The 25494-nt window shown below is 37.0% G+C and overlaps 1 protein-coding gene and 1 long non-coding RNA gene across 3 annotated transcripts in view; one reads left to right on the forward strand and one right to left on the reverse strand.

Moving 5' to 3' along the window:
- Window positions 1-25494, forward strand: part of AsnRS (asparagine--tRNA ligase) — a 129956-nt gene that overhangs the window by 62304 nt on the left and 42158 nt on the right. The window contains exon 1 of one of the 2 annotated variants that reach the window (XM_081734070.1): window positions 14846-15146. The exons of the other annotated variant lie outside the window; for it this stretch is intronic. Within the exon in view, the coding sequence (XP_081590196.1) occupies window positions 15107-15146 (40 nt within the window). The 5' untranslated portion in view covers window positions 14846-15106. Of the gene's footprint in view, window positions 1-14845; window positions 15147-25494 lie in introns of those variants that run through there. 2 annotated transcript variants of the gene reach the window in all.
- On the reverse strand, window positions 1899-14597 carry LOC145666630 (uncharacterized). The gene is made up of 3 exons (XR_014127797.1): window positions 14542-14597; window positions 7238-10446; window positions 1899-7032 (listed from the first exon to the last, which is right to left on the reverse strand). It is a non-coding gene; the product is annotated as an uncharacterized LOC145666630 (long non-coding RNA).

The raw sequence follows: 25494 nt of genomic DNA on the forward strand, positions 1-25494 counted from the left end.
ACCGTATACAATTGGGTGGACGGCTGAAAAAGTGCCGCACATCAACGGAGAAGGGAACCACTTCCGGAAGAAAAGTGTCTGTGACAACACTAGTGAACACTTCAAGAGTGGAGCGGCTTGTTCAGGACAACAGGTGCATCACGTGCACGGAACTGAGGCAGCCACAGTCACTTTGCACCGCATAGTGCACGAACACCTTAAGATGGGTAAGGTGTCTGTCAGGTGGCCCAAATCCCTGCATGCAACACAAAGACAACAACGCAAGGACGTCAGAAGTTATCTTATGGAGCACTACAGCCAGGATCCAGAAGGCTTTATGTCCAAACTCATTACTGGCGAAAAGACTTGGCTACACTACCATGAGCCAGAGGCCAAAGCCCAATCAATGCAGTGGAAGCATAAAGGCAGCCCCACGCCAAAGAAGTTCCCCACGCAGCCCTCAGTAGGCAAACACATCGCAACTGTCTTCTGGGACAAGGATGGAATTATCCTCATCGACTGGCTGGAACCCGGGACCACCATTAACAGCTAGTCATACGTAACAACGCTGCGGAGTTTATGCCGTGTAATTCAGAGGAAACGACCAGGAAAATGGGCGAAAGGTGTGCTTCTGCAACACAAATAACGCTCGTTCCCACACGAGTCGTACAACCATAACTGCCACTAATGAGCTGGGGTTCTAGGTGATGCCACACCGACCTTATTCTCCTGACTTGGTCCCTTCTGATTACACCCTTCGAGGGATTGAAGAAACCGGTGCGTGGACATCATTTCGCCGACTTCCAGAAACTGCAAGACGCTGTCCGGACGTGAGTGCAACAGAATCCGAAAAAGTGGTTCGCAAAGGACACAGAGAAGTTGCTACGACGGTTCTTAATGGAAACTATGTTAAGAAAGCGAATGTATCTGCTGAGGCATAAAGGTTCTTATAAGTTAAAAAAAATAAATAAAAATAAAATAAAAAATAAAGTGTAAATCAATATGAAACGCCCCTCGTAGGACATATGCTGGTTAAATCTTATGAATGTTACTCTATAATATATATATAAGTCGATGTGCATAATTCTGAATTTAACCCGAACTTCATACACGTGTGACTTAAAATCTGAGGGAAAAAGTACTGTGACGGTAAGATACCCAGACCAGCTCTAAAAAATAAATAAGTAAATAAATAAATAAAGAGGAGCGACATCATAAAAAATAGAAATAAAGAAGACCAATATAAGTGTCAAATCCATAGTTTTCGGTGTCGTTGTGATTACAGTGACGCCGACGATACCGTTAAAGGTAAGTTCAACCCCCATCGTTAGGGAGGGGGGATGAGACTGGGTGAAAAACACAAAAATGGACAAAGGCGGCATCGGCCCAGGTATTGGTCTTCCTTAACTACACTTAAACCTAAGCTTACGCAAGAAGGGGCATATCACAGGGACAACTTCTTTGACGTTGCTCTTAGTTATTTCACTTATTTATTTTCAAATTGCATAAATCTTATTGTTCCCGTGCATGGTAGCTGACTTTGGCTTTCGTTATTTATCTCATTTATTTCTTTATTTTCAAGTCTTTGCATAAACATTGTCCTACTCGTGCAAAGAAGAAGCACTTGAGGTACTACTAAGATATGTACGTGAAAAGGCGATTACTACCACCAAAACTGAACACGAATATTGTAGATGAAACTTTTAAACGGCAAACAATTTAATACGACTCAGATTTCTTATCTTGGCCTAAATTTATTGTCTTATTTAAATTTATCGTAATTCAATGCCTTCTTTCGTCGAATGCTTTTGAGAATACTTCATTGGCAACTAAAAGTTTTTCGCTAAATATCTGATAGAGTATAGACAATAAACTTAGAGTAAATTAGTAAATGATACAGATTATATTTTTGCTTCGCAAATTTTTAATAACATCCTCCAAATATACTCAGCTTGAGGAAATGATGAAATGTTCAAATTGATTATGAACTCTTGTACAAGGATTACAATAAAGAACTTAAGATCCAGTTAAAATTAAACACTAAAATAAATTAGACATATTGATAATATTTAAGCATAAGCGACGTGAAATAAGTACTTTCTAAATATTTATGAAACATTAATAAAGCACTTAAATTATGACGAAGAAACGTAGAATAGGTATGATTTAGTCTTTCTGATCACGTACAGAATGAACAAAAATAACATTTCGATATTGGTAAAATACGAATTTCAACAAAGCGGTAAAATACGTGAAAAAGCAGCTTGTATATACGGTGTTTCAGGGAGAAAGAGGAATACTTTGGAAAATGTCAACATAGGTGATTCTAAGCAAAAAAGTTAATTGAATATGAGCCCTATTCTCAATGGTTTCAGAGTTACAGATTGTGAACTATTTCTGACCTTATGTTGCTTATTGCTCGCTCTGTAGTTAATCTTGGAAGGGAAGTTATTGAAGGAAATTGGAAATCAACGTTACCATACAGTTCCCTTAAATAAGTCTTAAATTAATGTTACATGTGCTCTACAACTTCCCTCTCAGACACCACCTGCTACAAGTTGCATACCATTGGAAAAGTCATCCCATCAAATTTTAAGTGCGTTATGTCTCACCGCTGTAGTGACGACAGACTGAGAAATAAGCAGCCTAAGGTAAAAAGTGGTTCACAACCAATAGCTCTCAAACCGTTCAGTATAGGACCAATACCCATATGAAGTTATCTGTTTAGAATTAGTCATACTATCGTTTCTCAAAGTATTGCCCTTTTCCCTTGAAACACCTTATATGTTTAATAATTTGTAGATACTGTATGTTATCTTTGAAGAAGAAGAAAAAAATGAGCAAAATATCTATCGTAAGAAGGAAGGAGCCAGAAAACGAGATATAGTGGAATTTTATTTCGCCATGTGTTATAGCTCAATATTCCAAGAAAGAAAGAGGAAAAAAAAAGGGTTTCCTGAGAAAATCTTACATATTCAGAATTCTTACATACCTGTGTACAAGGTTATATGGATTTTACTGAAAAGCTTGTTTTCTATTCTGGAACTTAAGACAGAGGATGGGAAAAAAAAAGTAATGAAACTAAAGCACAAGTACTACAATATTTTGTTCATCACGATCCTATTCTTCAAATCTATACAAAACATAAAAATCAAAATTACTGAAATTACAATACGACACCTCACCAAAAATGAGTATGCGAGCCCTAAATATTCCTTTGTCAATAACCTCAGAGATTGAGCCATGTATTTTAACGTGAAAAAAAAAATCCGAAGTCCTTATAAAACATATATGGTAAATACGCCCTATTTCACAGATAAATTTATGGTGTCATAATTCTTTTCTTCAACCTAAGCAAACAACTGTACGCAATATTGTTCATACTGTTGCGTATATTGTTGATAACATGGTGATCGCTGTTCAAAGTTACCAACACCAATAGCATGCAACTTATGTAATAAGGAATAAAGATGTAGATACTACAATATCTAATAAACTTACCCACAATACAAACATTTCCTTTAATTTATGAATTAATTCAATAACATTTACAATTGATGATTTCAGTTATCACGCGTTAAAATAATTTGTATTTAAGGCGATTGTAGTTTCACAACTGAACTTTTCATTGATACACACCAAAACTAAGCAATATCAGAAAAACAACACTATATCATCTCAACCTCGAAGGAAGTGGTCATTTCAGAAATATACTGTACATAATTCTTCTAATATTCTTAAATTAAATTTATATTAAATGATTCGTATTTTACATGTTCGTTTCTCTAATCCTTGTCTGTGAAGAAATTTATAGTGTATGAGAAATGCACAATTTCATATTTACTTGATGAAAACGATAAAGTTAAAAAAAGGCATATACTTTCCCAAATACAGAGCTTAGATAGAAAAATAATGGCAACACTGTTCACACAGCAGAAGGATGTGTCTCAGCACTACAGGAGTTCCGCAGGTGATAAGGGAATGTGAGATGATGAAGTACGGCGAGAGATAACGACTGTGTGTTATTCAGTCAAAACAAGCAATGTTCTAGAGAAGGCAATTTGATGCGCCATAACAATATGTTTCGGAAAAACGAACGACGTGCATGGATCGAGATTGAAGTGGCAAGTGGGTGCAGTTCACAACAATGTTTTCAGGGACTTCGTGGCGACCTCTTCGTCAAAAGTGACCACTTCGCGGAAAGCACCACAACACAAGGAAAGACATCACACATACAACATGGTGATCGCTGCGGTACATTGACAAAGATTGACGTGCTGACGGTTATGACGCCTTCCACACGTGTGGTAAAAAAGATACAGAGATGGGAGGCAATTAAATTCAGGGAATGTAACAGATGTTTTTATGCATAAAACCAGATAGGACTTATACACTGTTCTCATTACCTGTATATGATCAGACCTGTGACGACTCTATACGTAAAGGATTCGCAATACTACAACGTACGTTAAAAAATGTAAATAACTTTTCACTGATGGTGATGTCCTGTCTGATATGAACCTATGATCTAACCAGAAAGAAGAAATTATTACATGAATCATATAATGCACTTCCAAACCAGCTTGTCTAAGGTCGACGATATCAATGGACTACAGTAAGATATCAAAACTGGTGCTAATAATTGGTTAAAAGCACTACGAATTGATTTTCAACTAGCTCCATACTTTCTTCGAAGGGTGTGCAGATTATACATACATTTCTAAACATTCAATAGATTTTGGTAATATATTGAATTCTGGAAATGAGATGTTCGGCATGACTCATTGGTATCAAAGAATATGGTGACGTTTGAAGCTATTCCCAATCAAAACATATTAGAAATACTAACCAAATCCAAAGTGTAACATACACACCTAAACGTAAATTATTCACTAATATTATAAAGGTAACCAACAAAGTTCTGTCACTTTTTGTGGAGGTCTGCGTTCAATTGGCCCACACACCGTAATTTGAATGCGAATGGAGACAAGGCGAAGGTCAGTTCTTGGTATGGGTATATCCAACATACTATGTAATGGTGGCAGTTCAGTTACACCGTGAACTTGCGTAAGGACAGAGTGAACATGGGACAGAATGTCACAAGGGCGTGAATGCTGTACGAGTTCAAACTAGGGTCAACTGCCGCTGCAGCGCGGCGGAAAATATGCCACGTCTTTGGTGAGGGTATCGTGACTACGTAGAAAGCGCAATGGTGGTTTAACAAGTTTAAGGACGGTGACGAAACACTCGAAGACGCACCACGTGCGGGAAGACCACCACATGTAAAAAATGAAGATCTTCAGGCAGCAATTCAGGCGAACAGTGGCCAGATATGTGAGGAACTGGGACTACAATTTAGTATGAGTGAAGAAACCATTCAGCAGCACCTACAACTTGGAAAGCACTACAAACTGAGTCGATAGGTCCCACATAATTTGACTCCGAGCCAGAAGGCAACGCGAGCAGATACCTGCGTTTCTTTGCTGTCTCGCCTGAGGAACGAGCCATTTCTGAACACGGTGTTGATATGTGATGAGAAGTGGGTCTTGTACGAAGCTCCACGGCACCGTTATTATTCGCTACTATTCCATTAACTGGTTTCAAAATAGCCGAAACGAGCACAGCACTAGAAGGTCTTCCTTGTGTGTTTGGTGGACTGCTCGCGGCATCGTGCATCTGGAACTGCTACCACCTGGTCAGAGCATCAATGCAACTGTGTACTGTCAGCAGTTGAGCCGTGTTGAAGAAAAACTTAAAACTTTGGAGTCAGCACTTCTGAATCGCAAAGGGGACCTCCTGTTGCAGGACAAGGCTAAGCCCCACGTGGCTAGGATGCCCCGGGACACCATTCTACAGCTACACCTTGGATGGGAAACACACTTGCATCCAGCATACTCCCCGGACATTACACTTTCCGATTATCACCTGTTCCATTCCTTGGACAATCACCTTAGAGGACGCCAGTTCAAATTCCTAGTAGAGGTGCAAAATGCACTTGATACCTTCTTTGTTTTACGGTCCACCAAGTTCTATTACGATGGAATCCATGACCTTCCAGAACGTTGGCAGAGGGTTGTTGATGGTGACTATTTTTGATCGTCCAGGTACGTCTTAGGTGACATATCGATGTTCGAAGGAGGTGGGTGAAAAAGCTACAGAACTTTCTTGATTACCTTTATAGGCAGGAATAAAAACCTAATTTTCGATAATAAACTACTTATTATTTACATTTACCTAAATGCAGTTTAACAAGTTTATACACTACAGAGAATGATGTATGTCATCTCAGATTTGTGCCGCTAATATGGAACTTACATCTTAGCTCTTAACTTAGAACATACCCAGATACTTTCTAATAATTATAAACATGTTTTTCTCAATTTTAATGATCATTTATAAAAAGAAATACTTGGCTAGTTATCAGCCTACATGTAAATGTAATACAAAATACCACACACCATGAACGTATTGGAACAAACGGGCAATAAATTCAACAAGTTGTTCAAATGAAGCCATTATAAAAGAAGGAAAAATAACTGGTATTGCAAGAGTTCCGACGATTTTTTTTTTTTCAATAAATACGTATTTTGATTTCTACTGACCAAATGGCAGGCTTACATTATACCTGACAAGTTTCATGTGAGCCTGAATAAACGTTAACAATACGAGGAAACTTTTCAAGAAATTCCATAAGTACTGATTTAAATAAATATGAAGTGCTTTGTCTATCATACATGTTAAGTAAATTTAAATTTACCAGTTAGTATATTTTGTTTCAAAAATAGAATTTTTATCATGTTCTCTATTTCGTGAATGTTCTATCTGGTCGCACTTGCGTACTCGTTCACACTTCCAGCTTGTGTAAGTCCGTTGATTTTAATGAACAACACCAAGATATCAAAGTGGATGCTCACAACTGATCAAAAGCACCACAGATTGACATCCAACTGACTCCATTCTCTCTTCCAGGCTTGTGCACATCATGCATAACAATAAATTTCTTCATTCTCTGATCCTTACAAGGAAAGTGACAATTTTTGTACAGCAACTGGCCTACAAAAAAAAAAAAAAAAAAAAAAAAAAAAAAAAAAAAAAAAAAAAAAAAAACAATGAAAACCATTTCTAACATATAGAGAAACTAACATTCTAGGATGCAAAAATACCACCAGAAAAAAAAAAACATACACGGGTTAGGCAAAACAAATAGTTATCACTCAACGATCATACAGCAATTATATTAAGAATAATTAATACTTACATAGTGTGTGTCTTGGGAATCACAATGGTATTATTATGTTCCTAGTGTTATTACGGGAACCAATTATGTTGCCTTCGATTTCTAGACAGTAAAAGACAGCTTCGGTTTCACAAATATTTTCACACTTTATTTAACTCACGTATTCTGTTTAATGCTGTTTAAATAAAAGAATTATTATTATTTTTTAAAAAAACTTAGCACGAAACAAAGTTTAGTAAATCATTTGCAGTTTTAATTTTCTGTTCTGCATGCGTTTTCCAATTACACTTAAAGAAAAAGTCTTTTACTTGCCTGTTACACGAGAATTTGTATTCGAAGTACATAGAAGCAGTAACTTACTATAATTTGTAGATGTGTTTGAGAAATACCCTTGTTAAGTTATAAAGGCAGAAGGTCAATTAAAGTATATTTTAATAGGTTAAAAAGTACCTTCTTTTTAACATAGTGTTCGAATCCAACTTCGATTCAGTATTAGAAGATTGTGAAGACTCTGCATTAGATGAAGAGAAATATTGAAGCTGCATACGTTTAGAAAATTGTGTTAACTCTTCTATAATCTTCTTGTAGAATATTAATATTCCAAGGTCTATTATAGTTATTATTTGGAAATCAGATGTTCCTTTCGTATTATTACAATTGTGAGTAAAACATTCTAAGTTAGTTGCAGAGCCTTTGACAACAGCGCTGCCAATATACTACGTGTTCTGTCAACCTGTCAGAAGCCAATTTTCGTTAACTGTACAGTAGTTTTTTTTTTTCCCTCGAAAGCTCTCCGTTATAACTTTTAATTACTCCCTCCTTTGTCCTTTAATTGTTAGTGACGTACATCTTGCATAAACGGCTACTTTTATGCATGGTGAACCTAATACTTCAATTTATCTGTTTTTAAAAATAAACCTCGAAAATAGTTAAATATTAATTGGGGGTTTGATGCAATAAGGGCATAAGCCTGAAATATGCATTTGGAGAAAACGATGTTGAAAATTTAAGTGAAGTTTTTTCTTACATAAAAGAATGTAATATGCAGCATTCTATTCCGATATCGAGTTGAAATTTTGACACGAGGCTTAACAAGCATTATAAAAACCACTGATGTATTTGATGCAAAAAGGGCGTAACCTTTTAAGCGTAGGGCTTATGCCCTTATTACATCAAACTCCTCAATTCTACTACGATACTTCCTAAGTAAATAAATAAACGAAAGAAAATCTATGACAAATAATCGGGTAAAAATAAAATAAATCTATTATGTTTAGTTTTCTTTAGTGCCTGAATTGTAAAAATACATTGTGAACTACTTTAAGACGAAAGAAATGGGCTTGTTCTGTAGTGCATATAACAACAGTCAATGTATTTCCTCATTCCATTCACTACTCAGAACGTGGAACACAGATATAGCCCAATGATCTTCCCGGAACACATTCCTCATTAATTCAAGCTCAAGCATACGGCTCGAAGCCTGTTAAAAGTAATTCACGATTAACAGAATTACATAGACCAAACCACTAACATAAGATATTGGACCCTCAATTAACGTGAAACTGTAAACTATTAGTTCAGTGTAGATAATAAATACATAAAATAAAATAGAATTATTACTGAAAATACGTCAATAAAACAAAAAGTTTATTCAGTGCGCAACAAACGAACAAAATCCAAAGAAAACGAACATCTACAATCTCACAATTTTGAATTTTGAATGCAGGGATCAAAACAGCTCTCAGGTACAATGTGTGATCAAAAGTACGATTTTTTTTTTTTTTTTTTTTTTTTCGTTTTAAGCAGCAACTGCTGACGCTACACTCATTTGATGTAATTTGTTCGATAGCTGATTCGTTGAGACAGCCAGCGTCAAGATGAAACACGTTCTGACTTGTCAGTCCGCGTTCAGAGCCGCTAGAGGAAGGCCGTGTTTACCGTGTCTGTCGCGCATCATGGATTTCGAACTACGCGGATTATTAAGATCTGTTTCAAGTTGCAGATAAGTGCCAAGAAACTCACGAAATATTGAAATGGTGTATGCTGATAATGCTGTAACTCTGAAGACTGTTTACAAGTGGCATGAACGATTTAAAAGCGGAAATGAATCGGTAGAGAACAAGCAATGTTCGGGACGTCGATTAACCACAAAAAAGAAAACGTGCATAAAGTGGCAAAAATTGTTCGTTCAAACAGGCGAATAACTATTTAAGAGCTTACCGAAGAACTTAGCATCTCACAATTTTAGCATTTTAACCACCGATTTGCCAATGAGAAGAGTGGGTGCGAAATTCGTTCTCCGACTTTTGACTGACGAACAAGAGTTTTGACCGATAAAAATATTGGTTTGTCCACATCCACAGTACTCTCCGGATATAGTACCATGCTAGTTCTGCCTATCCCCCAAAATTAAAACTGTGCTTAAAGGAAAACGTTTCGACACCATTCCTGACATCAAGAGGGTTACGATAGAGCAGCTGAACGCCCTTGCAAAAGCCTTCCAGGAATGATTCCAGTCTTGGATTCACCGTTGGGATAAGTGCATTGCTAGCCAAGGACAGTACTTTGAAGGAGATTAAATCAAATTCCATATAAGCTCATTACTTTGTTCCTAATATGGTAAAATTATTCACCGTATCTTTTGACCACGTCTCGTATATTTCGAAAAATACGGAAATACTTAAATTTTAAAATATGAAAATAAAATTTTTGACACCTTATTCAATAGAAACATGAAACTTTGAATACAAGGGAACCTTAAAAAAGAAGATATTAAAAATATGTATTTGAACAGCACTATTAAGATAAATATTCATCGGTTTTCATTATGTTACTATGTTCTAATATTCAAAGTAAATTTAGATATAATATTGACAAACAATAAATTTCTTGAAATGTTAATTTGCTGATCGAATATAAACACACTTCTTCATTCAGCTATATGTCTTTATGTACAGTAAGACAAAATACAATCACTTTTACGTACAAATTCTACATTACTGATCTGTGTTTACATCAACTTCTTTATACTCGTATTTAGGCCTTGCATTCTACTCTTACTTAAGCAAGATGCAATTATTGTTGCAAACTTACGGTGAGTCACACGTTAAGCATCATCCATTGAATTCTTCGATTACAGTATTTGGGGAAACTGGATTACACATCCTATTCATCTTAGCGATGACACGTACTTAACTTACTAAGGTATCCAGCCATAACTGCTAGACACCCTGTAACCGAAAAACAATTATATATATACACACATACAAATAAATAATAAAGAAATAAACATATAAATATGCTACTTGTAAGTGCTAGCATAAGAATCTTTTCCCCTTGCAACTCGTACGCAGAATAGTGTTGCTACATCTGGAAGACCACAGCAAACATGTCACATACTCAAGATGGCCAAGGTTATAATCATGATCTACGGTAGCAGGTTAAAAAATTTTGAATTTGATCGATTCTGTTTATTTATTAATTCATAGAATAATCTGCAAGTAGGTATCTAATATTTATCCTAGTAATTATTAAGATACATACCCGTTTTCAGAATTCACGTTTTCTCACTATTTTTCTCGGCCTTTTCAGTTTCTCTACGTTCACAATATATTCCGCTCCCCGCTTTTACGTTACGGAAAAAATGAATTTTCCGTCATTCATATCTTGTAAACCAGCGAATGTAGAGGAGAAATGGTTAGTTAAATTTAAAAAAGGACTTGGGATACAGGAAAAAGTTAACTGTATATTGAACTTCAAAAGTGCTAATAGTATTGGGCTTGTGTATAGCCCGCTCCCCCCAGTTCTTTGTCACCGGAACTGGGAGAGTCACTACTACTACTTATATCGAGAACAGAACCCAACCAACCCCTGCGGGGCTTCTAACCCGTTCCTACTACTACTACTACTACTACTATTGCTACTAACTACCACTACTACTACTACTATTGCTACTAACTACTACTACTACTGATACTGCTACTACTACTACCGCTACTACTACTACTTTCACTAAAACTTACATCTTAAATCTTTATAACATGCGATTCCGATTCATTATGAACTAGTATGAATCGTTAGAATCACTATGATTCGTTAAAAATCACTGGGGGGAGCGGGCTATACTCAATCCTAGTATTGTATAAATACCTTCCAATGCTATGCAAATTGAATAATAAATAGCCAGTCAGAAATAATTAACAGTTAGATATACAGTTAACAGTTAGAACAAAACATATTCTGAAAAAGGTTTATTTTAATGTTGTTCTTTACTGCTAGATATTTAAACTACGTACTCGCAAATAATCTCTGTAAATCTATATATTGTTAATTATATATAGCTTGAAAAGCTTTCCCACCATTTACCCTTTTTCTGTTAAGTCCCTTGAAAAGTATAAAACCGGATTTATACTGTATACCAAAAGGTACAACTATTTTGCGGAAATTATCTAGCAGTTTTCGAGGTTTACAGAATAATTTTACACTAAGAAGAATCAGAACTGTAGATACTCTTGATCTCAATTCGGAACTAAACGTTTGAAATATTGGGACTTCAACTAGAAAAGTAGCTTTTTGTATTACTTTTCATTCTTTATTTCTTCGCCAGTGTCACTTAAGAAAGAACAAGGAAGCAAAACAATTTCCACTCTTGACTCAACTGACCTGTTTGTATTTCGTTAGAAACTGTTTAAGCACTGTACAGAAACAGTAAAACTGAAGTTCAAAAAACAATATTATTGTCAGAAGGAGCCTCAATGCGCTCATAAAATTGCTTTCTCTTATATGCCCACATTTGATAGTACTAATTTCCTTTTTTTCTTCAACGCATTAACTATGCGATTGGGAAGTTGATTTTCCCTGTTCTGTGTAACACTCAATGGCAGCGCTATACGACTATTTCTTTAATATGAAAGTGAGACTGTATAACGAAGAATACCTACAAATATGTTTTATACAGTGTAATGATGAAGGATGTCCTATATCGGAGTGTTTGATTGTGGAGAAAAAACAGTGAATGGGTGACGATAAGGTATTTCCATGCTACATACAAATACTGATATAAGTTCAAAAGTACAATGAAATAAAATAAAGAATGAAATAAATAATCAGCGTGCACCAGCCATTTATCAAAACATTGTATCTTAATCTTGACATCCTAATATCATTACCTAAAACAGAGTTCCTCACATTCTGCTTATTTCCTGTATACCAACGTAAAATTTCAAAACGGCGGCCATTTTATTTTTCAAAATAGCGGGCATCCACGCTGCAAAGCGAAATTTTCGGTCTTATAAGTTGAAATTTTCAGGGTAGCAGCACAAGACACTCTAAATTAGCTGTATAGATTTTCTCGGTGATCCAATGAAAAATTTCAAAATGACGGCTTATTTTCGAAAACAGCAGTGAATAAAAAACTGTTGCAAGTTGTGACACTGAAAATCTTAAAACGTTAGTCACATTTGAACACTTATACCCCAAAGGCATTGAAATATTTCGAAAAAAAACAAAAAAAAAAACGAAAAAACCTATTTGGGTCCAGGTGGGATGGGTTTTTCCGAAAAACCTGGGCTTTTTCAAACCGTGACAAGTGCTATTGAAATTGGTATGACTGTGAAAACCCACACGCTTTCACTACCCTCGCATATGCATATACCCACCGTCGCTGACGCGCCTGCTCCCTTCGGTCGCACCCCACGCGGAACCACCAGCTTCGTCCTACTGACTTTAAGTATATTCGTGCTTTTTAGTGGCCACCTAGCACAGGTTGCTGAGTTTTTGTATTTGTTTGAATGCCCCAAACCTAATGTAACATAATGAAATTTAATCTAATCCAATCAAATATAACAGAATGGTGTACATTTTGATACCTTTTGTTTTTCGATTTTCGATCCGGCAATACAGCATTAATGCCAATTAGTAAGTTATACATACGTATTTAATATGCACTTATTCATTTTAACCGTAGTATAGATCCTGTAATCGTCCCATACTTACAGTATCACACTTGTATACATGAAATATGATTTCCTGCATGTTGTGTAAAATTCGTCCAACTGTGCAATTTAATATTCTATAACTACATTCCTCTTTACATGCATATACTCTCTTTAATCTATAATTACAATTTCTATGACGGACTATTCTTAATCAGTACCTATATTGTCCGTAACGTATGATAGTAACCTTATTCTTAGTTAACACAAACTAGACAGGTTTCGAAGGTACCACAAGTCGATGCCACGAAATATAAACAATTTGCTTCCAGTGAAGGTTAAAAAAATAAGGCCTACGTTTAGCAGAAGGGGTCCAGCTCTTTTTCCTTAAAAAAAAAAAAAAAAAAAAAAAAAAAACTTACGATTTTGGTGATTTCTGTTCACATTAGGTTAGTTTAGATTACTTTATGTTATATTATGTTAGTTTAGGGATCCAGCATAACTTTCCAAAAAGTGATAGAATTTCGCTCATCTCTGGTAGTAGATTATGGTAATTGTTTAGTAATAGGGGGCCAACACTAAAGAAGACAGAAGAGAATGTGCCCTGCGGGGGTCTAACCCGCCTTCACTCACTGACGCTCGCTCGGCAATACTGTCTGAATTCAATGCTGTTAATCTAAGCCAAACTAATGTGAATAGAATATCACAAAAAAGTCTGTTAGAAACTTAGCCTAGAGCCCAAAGCTAAACACTAGCCCTTACTAGTTTAGGTTAGCTTACAACAGATTTGTTTACGCGTCTTTGGCGCGGGAGACCCGGGTTCGATTCCCGGCGGGAGCTCATGTGGTTCGGATTCCACGTTAATCAGTAGGTCCACGTCTCATATAGCCTCGCTGCTGAACGGGACGTAAAACTCAAAATCAATCAATCAACAGATTTGTTTACGTAAAAGCTATAGTATACATGAAAACCCCCTGATCTGCATTTCTTCTGTGTTCTATTACCACTTCTACATGATATATCATAAAGTTTATACGTAGTGCAATAGTAAGAAGTATCCATGTGCACAAGACATGCGATATGCGTTAAATCCCCCCCCCCCCACACACACACACATAGTCATAGATAAAATACAAGGGCACTACACATGCATATATAAAGTACAGGTACGTTCTTTTTTACTTTTGTATCAGTTGATAAGTAAACAAAAGTCGCTTTGTTACCCCCTTTGTAAGTTCGTACATACTCAATGAATAATCCCTAAAAGTATGAGCGTCCTGCTCCTTCGGGAACTGATGCAGCTTCATGTATACTATATCCCAAAAAAATCTACTACTAAGCGGAACTTCGAATTTTATTTGCTTACCATGAAATTCAACGACTCATACTTACATATTTCTTTAATGCGCTAATTTACATTTCAACACATAGCAGACGGTCACTACTTAATCTCCTTACCCAATAAGAAAGCACGTTACAACTAGTTTATGACGTTTTACCTTTTGACGTCACTAAAACTGATGTACGAGTAGCTATTGGCTAGAAATGCAACAACCTCGACCTAGTTTTCACACTAATATAGTACCTGGGTGTGGATGCAGCCGCTACCTTTATCACCTAGTGGCGAGAAAGTGACATACTCGGAAATGTGTGTTTTACTTCGGGCTAAACATCTGTTTGGTATAATCTGTCGTGCATTGCTGCTTGCGGCTGTTTGCGGTTTTGCCAATGTTGCATCATTGCATGCGTGTTCTGTTATGGATTGCGGCACATGGTGATTTACATTTTAATTTTTATTCCGATTAGAATTTAATATTGTGCGGGTCTGGTGCGTCAAAACAAACTGTGGAATATTAGCTAAAATTCGGTTGAAGGAAAAGAGTGTAATATTCGAGCAATCTGTGTTGACAACTATTCTAGATAGGCATTAGCGAATCGGATTTTATAATAATTAAAGATGCCTGAAGTCGATTCTGAACTTGGAAAACTCTCAATAAGTAAGTAAAGTGCAGACATGTGTATTATTTTATTCTAGAGGTAATGAACTAGTTCGTGTCATTTCAAAACAAAGATCTTTCTAATATGAATGACTGACAGCAGGTTTGAAAGTACAAGGCAAATCAAATTTTTTTTGAAGATTATTATCTTGAAGAAGAGATGAATTGTAAAACAGCTTAGTGGCAAGTTCATACTCACAATGAAAGGACATGAACCTGTCATGCGGACATCCGAATAAAACTAGTCCATTCGATAAACATAACAAAGGTATGTTCATGCACAAAAAATTAGGTGCCATTGACAACGGAGTAAGGCCCTGGGGCCTATTAATCCTGTAGTATAAAAAAATCGTAGACTAGCAGTGAAATAGCTATTGCATTAACACTGTTCATTGGAAAGTCATGTTTTATAGTTCATTCTCTTCAGCATGAAACAAGCTTTCCAGAGGTACTATGTATTGGGGCCCATAACGTACTTGAACTGGAAAAATTGGGAAAATGTCGGGAAGATTCCCTTCAGAAATCCGTCCCACCAACTTTGGCCCCGTGTAAAAGCACAGAATTCAAATGTATTTCAAATAGTAGAATGGAGGATGAGAAATGTGTATGCCAAGTTTCGTATTACAAGACAGAATAGGTATGAGGGGAAATCGTCTATTGGTATACAGGCTTTTCCCTCATCTACTCCGTTTATCACTTCTTTTTCCATTTCCGTCGACCTCTCTTAACTGTTAATCACAAATGTTTCTTATTTTCATGCTTTCTTTGCTTGTCAGTAGATACGTATTCATCTGTATTGTATGACTGCGAAAAAAAAGTACCTTCAAATTGTTAAATGTTGCAAAATATGCACTATTCAGAAGTAAAGAAAACGATGAATCGTTACCTTCTAATGTTCCCAACCAACACTGTAAACAATACCCTACTGCAGCAATATGTAAATTTACTTATAGAGGGAAATTAAAAACACGGGTTATAGTTAAGGAGCCGTACTTCCCATTTAGGGAAGGACGAGAAACGCCATACTTTCAGGAATTATTCATTGACTATCTAGGATGTTAAAAAGTAGATAATAGACTGAGTTCTTGCCCTTGTACGTAGGGTGTTTAGGTAGTGCAACAGTAAGATGTATCCTCGTGCACGGGAGATGAGAAGTAGCTGTTCTTAACTATTACCAAAACACAAATCAACGTGTGTAAGGTGGCCACTAAAATGTGTGAACCTAAATCTAAACAAGTGAGAGCAGGAGTCGGGCGGCGGCGAGGGATGCTTCCTTAGAAAGCAGACGCGTCAGTGACGGTGAGTGTACGCTTAAGCGAGGATAGCGGAAAAACGTTATGACTAAAATAAATGCTTTGTGTGTGGCACAGCTTTCCGACAGTTCTTCACTTTGTACACTGCCTTCAACACCACTTCACTTCATGTTGTTCTTATGGAGCATAATTTACATTTCGTATTTCTACCTTATTATTCACGTAAAAGGTAAGACCCCGATATATTTTCATTAGTTGTGTAATTTTATTATAAAATCAAGTAACATATTTTGGGTAAGCTTTACAATACGCACTTCAGCTGCGCATCGATAACTAGGATAGTTTTAAAAGGATATAGTAGAGTAAGATAGGATAGAGTAGGGTTAGATAGGGATAAGTAGGAATAGGGATAGAAACGGGTTAGTTTAAGGTTAGGTAAATTTTGGCCAATTTCCATAAAATTAATACCGTGTAATTTTGTCGTTTCTGAGTGAGTATACCAGCTGGAGTGGGCATTGTAAATTTAATCCCATATTTCTTCCGTGGATTTTGCAAATTTATGTCTTCATAAAATAGGATAGCACCCACAATTTTGCCCTCATTTCACCACATTTGGTTCAGATGCAATTCCCTTCGTATTAGATTCTGCTCACATTTCAGTATTTCCCTCCATTACCACAGCAACACGTCCTAGGTTAATAAACCAGTGGGTTTGAAACCCTGCCATATCCGCTATTGCCTGTTTACCTAATATCACATAAACACCTGAAGTCATATAGCCCAGAATTTTTCATTTTATTCCCTAATTTATTACTCTACCCTGATGACCTTTATTATCTTTGTAACTCTCATGCTAACATTTTGTGTGATTCTGTTTATTTCTCCGTAAATTTTGTATTTCGGATCCGCCATCTGCGGCATTTAACCTAGTAATCAATTAGAATCGTTTCTGCATCATTAATGCAGTAGACCGTGCAGTTTTGCGAATTGTTACCCACTTTGTAAAATGATTGTCTACCACATTTCTTGCTTTACATAATGCCCTGATACATTCTAGAGTGCTGTATTCTTGGTGCATGCCAAAATAATAGTGTACAGGTTGAAATCCGAAAAACTTATGTATGACGCAGATGGATGACCTATGTACCGCAGAGTAGATCCAGCATTTTAAGGTTTAGGTTAATTTAGGTTAGTAGATAGGTTAGTTTAGTTTAGTTTCAGTAGATTCAATATTCCTCGACCAACTTTGGGGCGTTTAACTTACATGCAGCAACCTTTGTAAGGGGATCACAGTAAACAGGAAATATATATCTGTACCTCTTCAGGACAGAGCGGAACTTATTGGTCCACACGTGACTACGTCGATAGTCAGGAAGCGCGAAGTAGCGCTGGGCGTACTCTTAAAGAAATATTTTTCGTAAAAACATGCAGTGACCTGTGCTAGATGCCGTAAAGCAAGAATATGTATCTGTTTACGTTCAGAACAAGGGGACACGTGCGGGTTAGGGTGAGTTCGTAAGGAACAGGCACGAAGCGACTGTGAGTATGCGCGCGAACGAAAATTTCCTTCAAAAGTACAATCACTACCTATATTAAAACTTAACTAGCATTTATTCTTCCTTTCCAATGTTCACATTAGTTCACTTCCAGAAATTACCTAGGTAATGTCATATCTTCGTCATATTTGTGATACTTAAAAGATCTTTGAGTAGTCCACATTCAAAACTAAATGTTTTGAAGATGCCAAAATAATTACAGAGTTTTGACAATGTGCGTTGGCGGTAGTGTTTAATCATGATGTTCGGCGTACTACTTGCATGAACTTCGATTTGGTTGTATATTTTATTCACTTGTACATTAATGTGATTTCTCTGTATTTGAACTTTTGTGACATACAGAAAATAACTTGTAATAGGAAGGAATTATGTGCTGCAGACAGTAATATAATTACTCATTATTATATATAGCAATACAAGTTTCTATTGCACTTGTAATGGTGTGACACAAGAACCCTGCCAAGCATACAGGTCTGTTACTTTGTGTGGAGGTATGCCTTCCTAGCTTCGATGGATATTAGTATCTTACACAGTGGCGGCCGGTGGATTGTGGTTTCGGGTGTTGCAGTACGAACGATCGGAGACAGAAGATATAAAGTGGACTCATTGATTAATCAGCATAACTTTAGATGCAAATGCTATGTGACATGTTAAACGAAATAAAATTCTGTTTTTAAAAATTAAAAATTCAGAACATTTTATCCGATTAATCGCCTTATTTAATTAGTAAGTTCATTCTTCTCTCTTTGATTGGAACAAATCTGCCTAATACATGCTGGTTGAACTCTAGTATTCTTATTGTCAGGTCTTTTTCGATGGAAAGCATAACCAATGGTGATAACCTTTCTTGGGACATTCAATTTCTTGAAAGTGTCAATTCTTTTTGATGTGGAAAAAAAAAAAACTTCTTTTACTGATGCCATAGGAACAGTTAATATTAATTCCAGAAGCTTTGTAGATTCACTACATATTTTTTCTAGATTATTGTGAACAATTCATTCTAGCAAACTCAGTCCCTGACAGTGATCCGAATTCCTCTTCAGTGTAGACTGAAGAGAGTTCGTAGCAGAGATTAATGTTATAAAAAAATGTACATTGAACACGCTTTATTCACAATTTATCTAGGAAAATTTAAAATAAATTGTGGAAATGTATCTAGTGCATACAACATTACTGCCATAAGATGTCCTGTAAATTTAAACCTTTTTTTTTTCTTTCTTTCTTCGAACACTCTCCTGAATTGCACTTTGCTTGTTTTGTCTAAGTTTTAATTATAAGTTTTTCCTCGGTTGAAAGCTGGGCAATTTTTTTGTAAGTTATTTACAGAAGTCATGGTATGCAATTCATTCAGAATTTGTAGGTTATGTACAGAATTAAAGCACACACAATAAAATTAAATCTAATAACTAATAACCAAAATAACTGATACAAAAAAAAAAAAAAAAAATACTGGTATATGAATTGCGAATGTTACATATTCATACATAGGGCTGTCAACTGGCCGGCTTTTCATTGGCCTGGCCGGAAAAATTGCTGTTCTTTTGATTAAAGCCGGTGACGGGTACAAATTTCTCACCAGCCCTTTTATATATATATATATATATATATATATATATATATATATATATTTTTTTTTTTTTTTTCAAATTCGTATCTAGTTCGAAGTATAGATATTGAAAAGTAGCTGTTATTCTGTAAACTCAAAACTTATTTTTCACCATCTATCAACGATTAATATAGTTTGTTCACCTGTTTAGAAAATTTTAGAGATGACTGGGACTGTATCAGGGAAGATTTGAAATTTACTTTCAAGGAATTTTGTACATTTATTAAGAGTGGAAAAGGACTTCTTAAAGCAATTTCCTATAGTTGAAGTAGAGACTATTTTATTTCATTTTCCAAATCCAAAATTGTAACGTAAAGATTATTATACTTTTGTTCATCTGTTTCGATAATTTTAAAGAAATGGTAGTTACTGGTAAATACAATAAATTGATCAATGCCGATTGATCAATTTCAGTTTCTCATTTATAGCACAATATATCTATTAAGCTTATTAGTGAATGTTCTAAGGACATACAGAATATATGTGTTAATGCACTTTTGTTCACGATAGTACATTTCATTTCCATGGATAGATCCCGGGATGTGGCGCCCCCATCGCCCAGTTCTTCGGAACTGCAATCAGCCACTGGTCCTCCAGGTTGGGGGTTGTGCCGGGCCGATCACCCGGCATTTAAAACCTGCGATCGAGCGTCGTTAAAATATAAGCCTCGGATATGGACTGCTCTTTCTAGAAGACAACCTTGCTATGGACTGGTTTTGCTTTTGGATTTTCTTGGATGGCGCTGGACCCGGGGCCGTGGGACGGAGGAGTGTAGCGCATGCGCACCCAGCAGGACCGGAAGGAGTGATGCCCTGAAAGGGAATGCTAGGAGTCTGCGGTGCGGGAATCATCAATGAACCATTGGTCCCTCCCCTTACACGGTGGGACGTGGGTCCTCTCAAAAGTACCCATCAGTCGGCGGTGCAAGTGGCTCTGCCTCCTTGTCATTTTGACTTGGTGTTACAGCTTAGCTTGCTGACAAGGGTCATGCAGATAGGACCTGCCAGCCTCGTTGGCCGCTTCGAACCACGACGGGGAAGCTGAAGGATTTTGGGCTTTCTTCAGTTATGGCTTCGCATCAACCACCCACCCAGGATAGAGAGAGAGAGGAAAAGCTTGGTCTTGCACCAAGATATTTAATTATCAAAGACAGATCAACTGACACAGTTGGAGCCTTAAGTAAATTTTCACCCTTTATAGTTCATCGTCAGCTTCATCATATAGCCACAGGAACGTTTCCTCCTGGACATATTCGTAAATTACGAAATGGGACGCTACTTGTTCAAACGACATCAGAAAAACAATCTCAATTACTTTTAGCTAGTACTCAGTTAGGACCTGTTCCTATTCTGGTTGAGCCTCATCGGCAGTTAAATACTAGCAAAGGAGTCATCACATGCTTCGATTTGAGAGAGTTACCAGAGGCGGAAATATGTGCCGAACTTACGGATAGCCATGTCACAGACGTCCATCGCATTACAACGAAGAGAAATGGTACAGTACAGCCCACAGATTCCTATATCATAACTTTCGCTCTACCTGACCTTCCAACGCATTTGAACGTTGCTTACCACCGTTTGAAGGTCCACCCGTACATACCACTATCCTTACGGTGCTTTAACTGCCAACATTTTGGCCACTCAGCCCCTTCTTGTCATGCCTCTGCCATCTGTGGCAATTGTAGTTCCGCAGCTCATGGTCCGGCCCCATCGAAGTGCGCTAATTGTAAAGGTGGCCACCCAGCTTGGTCACGCGACTGTCCTAATTTTATGGCTGAGAAGAAGATCCGTGAACTGATGGTAATCGAGAAGATCTCCGCAGCTGAGGCTAAACGAAGGCTACAGCCAAAAGTTACCTTCGGCACCAGTTTCTCTTCCCTTCTAAAGACCAGCAGATCACAAGGTACTCAGACAGTCAATTCTGCTACCCAGACTGACGTTGAGGTTCCCAGTGCGCCAGTCTCTTCCAAGGCGTCCCGTACCACTGCTTCTTCTGTGAACCCAGGACTATCCCGCACGAAGCACCGATCATCATCCGCTTCGCAGCCTAAGCTTCCATTGAATGATCATTCGTCTCCACGAATCGTTAAGCCAATTCCTGCTTCTCAGCCTCCTGTCGCTCCGGCAGCTGGCTCTATCTCGTCTGCCCCTAATCACTCCATAACCCAGTTTTTGAAGCAGTCAAACAGCCAGCCTCCTACCAAACCCCTCACTAAGAAGAAACGGAAAAAAACAGCTCCAGGCTCAAGCTTGCAAGGCTGCCTCTCCCTCCTCCACAGCTTCTACCAAGGCATCGAAGAAATCTTCACGCACCCAGTCTTCTAGCCCACATGGGGCGAAGAAACAGAAGCATACGTCACGTAGTCCACCTAGTGATGACGAGTCTCTTATGGATGATATGGTGGAGGAGGAGCTCGATAGTTTTACCCTTGTGGAAGGCCGTGAAAAAGGCAAGCGCAGTACCTCGCTTTTTGTTCTCGATGCTCGTTGAACATGTCTCTTCTTCAATGGAATTTAAATGGCTATTCCACTCACTACGAGGAATTTAAGCAGTTATTGACATTGTTTCATCCTACCATATTCTGTCTTCAGGAAACGCATTTTACCTCTACTAGCAACTCAGTTCTCTCTGGTTACACTGTATATCGTCATGATCAGCTTACTGCAGGTCGTGCAGCAGGTGGTGTAGCAATCGGGGTCTCTGATGCTTACCATTCTGCTCTCATCCATGTGAATAGTGCTTTCCAGCTTATAGCTGTTCGTGTCTTCTTAAGACAACCTGTTACTTTTTGTTGTATCTACCTTACGCGTCATGACGTCTTTACTGCTGTCGATCTTGAACAGATTGCCCGCCAGCTTCCATCCCCATTTCTGTTTGTGGGTGAGTTTAACTCCTACCATGCACTGTGGGGCTCTCCTCGTACTGAGCCGCGAGGTCAAGAGATTTCCACTTTCCTTGACAACACTAACTCATTGCTCCTCAATGATGGCAGTCCCACACATTTTACTACCTATATCACAGAGAAGTGCTTTTTATTATTATTATTATTATTATTATTATTATTATTATAGAGTTGGTAATCTTATTCATACATCAACACACACACACACACATGTGCGTAAAAGAAAACAAAACTACATTCCAATCATCCGTCTTGGTTGTTATGCAATGCACGATGAACACAATATACTTCCACATGAGGCGAAACAATGTTTATCAATGTCATAGTTCTGGAAAGCAACCTTGAAACCCGCCAGGTATAGGAACAACATGTTAGCTGGGAGGGGTCCAAAGTATTTGAGGAAGGTCCAATACGTTTACGTAATAACGAACCTGTCTTATACTGTACCCGAAAAGATAAGTAATTCTTAATTACTGTCACCTATATTTTTAGAAAAAGTGATAGAACGATTATTTCTATAAGAAGAGAAAGAGTACACGATGAGGGTAAAATAAAATATTTAGCCTGGTGTTAAACAAGTATAGTTCGTTAGGAAAGTCTACAAATGTTAGTCAAGTTTCGAAATTTTTGGGAGGTCCGGATCCTTGGACCCTCTCGTGGCTACGCTCCTGAGCATTGCTAACTAGTCCCAAATTCAATGTGGCGTTCCCCACCATACAGTTTTATCAAGAATATAAAATATACTTATTTTATAAAAGAAATATATTTATACTAAAATACTATCCATAGAGGGAGGGGGGATTCTATATTGACTTATTAATATTTGGTTCACAAATTACTGTAGAAGAAACCTTCATTATCTATATAAGCTAAAAATTAACTTGTAAATGCGGATCTACTTTCATTTGTTTTCTGCTCTACTACATATTTTCTTTCTTATTTTGCAATTCTGCTATCACTTTTTGTAGTTGTCATTATATTGATTTGCTTCAGTATACGTACCGTAATTTAAAAAAATGAATACATAAAAACCAATTCCATTTGTTAATTGCTAGTGAAATAAAATTCAGAAAGCTTATTTAGCGCGAAATCCTTCTCATTCACAGGAAACCGTGCTGTGTTGCAGAAACACTGCAACGACCAGACCCTTTAACTTCTGAGATAGGGGAAAGGAGACTTAACATTCGCTCCAATTCCCGCGCTGAAGGAATCTGGTCGTTGTATGCTCGCTGCAACACAATATAAATTAGAGACTCTGTGACGGATTATTTTTCGCTTTTTAAAACGGATTAACGAAACGGACAGTTACAGAAGTAAAAAAAATATGTTATTTAAAATATATATGGGGGTATTAGAAAGTATTTTTTCTGTTCTTTACTACTATTGCTAATAATATATTTTTCTTGAAATACTTTGGTCGTTGCGCAACACTGCAACACTAACATTAGCCGCCACTGATCTTACATATCCATGTTTTATGTGCACTCACTCATTTTATTTATGTATTTATTTTTGACGGCTCATAAAGAAACTGTGCTCACTAGATTTAAGTTCATTTATTGATTAAAGATATTGAAAGTCCTAATACCTAATTCTACATGTAAGATTTTAGCCACATTACCGAGTAAAGTAATGATGTTCGTAAAAAATAATATTTTAAGATAATTATAACAAATCTAGAGTATGCTTTTGATATTATGATACCAAATAATTGAAGCATTGTAGAAGCTGGAAGCCAGATTTAGTATTAATTAACTTTAATTATATTATTACTAGAAAATCATTTCGATGATAATTTCAAGTAACATAATTCGGTATTTGACAGTAGTGTCATCGTCATAAGTATTAGTTAAGTAAATAGTTAAATTTGCAGATTAGTACAGGTATGTTCCTTAGCGTAGACGTGTCTTGTGTGCTTCAATATAGTTTTTTAAAAAAGTTAATTTACTACTTTTAGGCAATACGTGCGTATACTGTCCCAGCTTCCTCGACAAAAATCTCAGGCAAATATGGAAATTTGGGTTAAATCGAAGTTACATGATCTTCTATTGCTTTATTTTATTTATTATTATTTATTTATGTATTTATTTGTTTTTAAAGATTCGTAGAGGAATCGATTGGTACAAGTTCAGGCTTCTGGAGGTGACAGCAGCAAGGCGAAATGTAAAAAATCCCTACAGTATCATTATACTGTGGTGAATTATTGCATGCGCATTCCTGCCTTTCACTGTGTATATTGGGCAGCGATAAACTTGAAGCTGAACTCAAAATTTGATTTGGATTGTCCTTTGTATCTTAAGTGTCCTCTAGGAAGCAGAAAGCGGAGCAGAACACGAAGCAGAAAAATCTCGACGAATTGTCATATCTCTAAATTTCGATTCGAAGTTACAAGTTCTGAGACCATCCAAAATAGCTGAATAGTCAACTTCATCATCTTTTTTTCCTTCCGACTCTTTTTTGCTAAAAGATTCGCTGTCCATGTAAACAATGCTGTCTGGAGAACTTCAATGTACACCCTCCATTCCAAAAGAAACCAAACTTTTGAAAACAAATAGTACCACTAGTGCCATCTGTTGTAATATTTTACCGGTAGATGGCGTAGTCCCTCATTGACAACTGGTATAAATGTCATGACATTTGGATGCACGGCAACAAAGTTATTGCGTTTCAACTGTCAGTGTGTTGTGTACATCGGTCGGAAAATGAGTTTCAAACAACGAGCTGCAATTGAGTTTTGTGTTAAACTGGGTAAAACTTTTAGTGAAACGCACCACATGCTACAAAATGCATATGGTGATGAGTGTCTATCCCGTACGCAAGTTTACGAGTGGTTCAGGCGATTCAAATTGGGTAGAGAGACGCTGGATGATGACGAAAGACAGGCCGTCCCAGAACCGGATTATCGGAAGAAAACATCGAAAAAGTGCGTGAATTCATCAAACATAACAAAAAATCGTCGGTGAAAGTTATTGAAATGGAATTAGGCATTCCTCAAACAACCGCATACCGCATTTTGACCGAAGTTTTGGGC

Source organism: Thermobia domestica, chromosome 12 (assembly GCF_964235325.1).
Source record: "Thermobia domestica chromosome 12, izTheDome1.hap1.1, whole genome shotgun sequence".
Lineage (NCBI taxonomy): Eukaryota > Metazoa > Arthropoda > Insecta > Zygentoma > Lepismatidae > Thermobia > Thermobia domestica.